This window comes from Oryzias melastigma, linkage group LG15 (assembly GCF_002922805.2).
Source record: "Oryzias melastigma strain HK-1 linkage group LG15, ASM292280v2, whole genome shotgun sequence".
NCBI classification, from domain to species: domain Eukaryota; kingdom Metazoa; phylum Chordata; class Actinopteri; order Beloniformes; family Adrianichthyidae; genus Oryzias; species Oryzias melastigma.
Window position 1 is genome coordinate 1555982 of NC_050526.1, and position 2186 is coordinate 1558167.

A 2186-nucleotide genomic window follows, 5' to 3' on the forward strand; every position below is an offset into this window, starting at 1 on the left:
CCCCCCCCCCCCCCCTGGGGCGCCTCATTAAAATACATTTTCTGATCACATATGCAGCAAGTTGCGTGTCAAATTTGCGTCCATTGTCTGTTTCAACATGCGTCAGAGTTGCTGTCCAATGATTGTCCAAAGTGTGTTTAAAGCACCTGTATCAGGGGTCGGCAACCTTTAACAGTAAAAGATCCATTTGTGCTCGATTTCTACAAATCAAAGCCTAGAAGGAGCCGCATAGTTCTCCTTTAGCCTTCAAGAAATTTGGATTTACATTCATTACCTCCTTTTTGAATAATAAATATAAATTATGTCTAATTTTTGGCACAAACAAAAGCAAAAATATAAAAAGAACCTAACATCTCTTAAAATGGGCTTTTTTTTAATAGCCAATGTTTTCTTTTTTTTATTCTTTTAATTTTTCTCTTCTTTGACCTCAGCAGTCTTTGGGTTTTGTTATTTTAGTTTGAGATTGGGCCTTGGTAGTCTTAGTTTGCAGACTTTGTTTATTCATTCATTTCAATTTATCATTTATAAATCACCTTCCACTACAGTCAAAGAGCCCAAAGTGCTGTACACAAGAAAGACAGAACAGAATAATAAAAGGCATAAAAAGCATAAAAGATGTAAAAAACATAAAAGATATAAAAACATAAAAGCAAATTAAAAGCAAATATTACTATAATGGAGGAACAGTTCTATGTAGCAGCGGGGAAGATTTATGCTAGAGAGACACAGAGCTATCATAATCAGACAGGGGATCAGGGGCGGAGCTCCAAAAGCCACGCCCCCTCAGAGGAGATTTTGGAAACGGAGGCTTCAGATCAACATGAAAAATGTGTTTTTAAGACATTTTTTCGTTACATTGTGATGTGTAATACCAATTATTTTGCATTTGTTTACAGCTCAACAGCACTCTGACTTCACTGTACAGACGCGACATCTCCAATCCCAGCAGTCCTTCTAGCAGAAAGGCTGGCTCTCAGAGTGCAGGGATGCAGGTTTCCTCTGGAGGCTGGTTCATTGACAAAGGCCAAGGTCCCACCAGCAGCAGCACCCTGATCGACCTGTGTGAAGACGAGTCAGTGGATGGCCGGGTACGTCACCATGTCAGACATGAAGTACAGCTGTGATATTTTCTTTTCTTTTTTTAAATTTTAATTTTCTTGTGAAATTCAGATTTACAGTGGACGATTGGTTATGGGTTTTCATTTATATCAAAACCAATTACAGCATCAAAAAGTGAAAAGGGAAAAAAGTAAGAAGAAATACAAGGGAGACCTTTTACCTGTCAACGTAAATTGTCAATATATTTAGAAGTCATTCCACCCAAACGTTGACATTTAAAAAAATCCGTCTGAACATGTTTAACATATTCTGTCTATTTTGACCACATTTTATAAGACCTTTCTGTCTGAATTTTAATTGTGGATGAAAGTTTTCTCATAATTTAAATATTATACCGTATTTTCTGTGTGTTTGTTTTGTGTATTTAATCTTTGTATTATTTTGTTTGGTTCCTACTCTGCCATTTGTTATTATCTCTTGAAATAGACGACCACCTTGAAAACCAGGTATTCCATCTGTGGTTTATCCTCCCACTCTAGTTTAAACGTGTTTATTAACCCTTTAACACCTGAGGCGTCACCGGTGACGCTTAAACACAAAATCTTTAATATACTGTAACTGTAACTGAAAGGTTAGAGTAAATCAAAGAACATAACACTGGAGCTCCGGTGTTAAAGGGTTAATTGAAGGCTAGCTCTGAAGTTACAATCACACCACCACATTTAAGCAACTATTTCAGATGAAACGTCTATGGAAATGCGTTCAAAACTCATGTTCTTCCATCACTACGCGTGTTTTTGAGAATATTTGGGCTCTACTAACAAAACTCGTCCATTGACATGCTGAAACCTATGGAAGTTTTTTAGTTCCATCAGACTCTGAATTTTTTTGACCCCTGAATTTTTATTCTGAATTTTTTTAACCTCTAAATTTTTTTATGTTTAATTTTTTTGACCCCTGCATTTCTTTTTCTGATTTTTTTTAACCTCTGAATTTTTATTCTGAATTTTTTTAACCTCTGAATTTTTATCCTGAATTTTTTTTCAACCTTTGCTTTTTAAACAGCAAAATTTTATGCTCCAAAAAATATTTTCTATCTTAAAAAATTACGTGTTTTTAATTTCGAG

General features: G+C 35.4%; 1 protein-coding gene across 4 annotated transcripts in view; it reads left to right on the top strand.

Annotated features, from left to right (window-relative positions):
• The window catches only part of nvl (nuclear VCP like), a 27264-nt gene that overhangs the window by 4557 nt on the left and 20521 nt on the right, over positions 1 to 2186 (top strand). For all 4 annotated transcript variants that reach the window (XM_024261322.1, XM_024261323.2, XM_024261324.1 and 1 more), the window contains exon 7: positions 897 to 1088. In XM_024261322.1, the coding sequence (XP_024117090.1) occupies positions 897 to 1088 (192 nt within the window). The remainder of the gene's footprint in view (positions 1 to 896; positions 1089 to 2186) is intronic.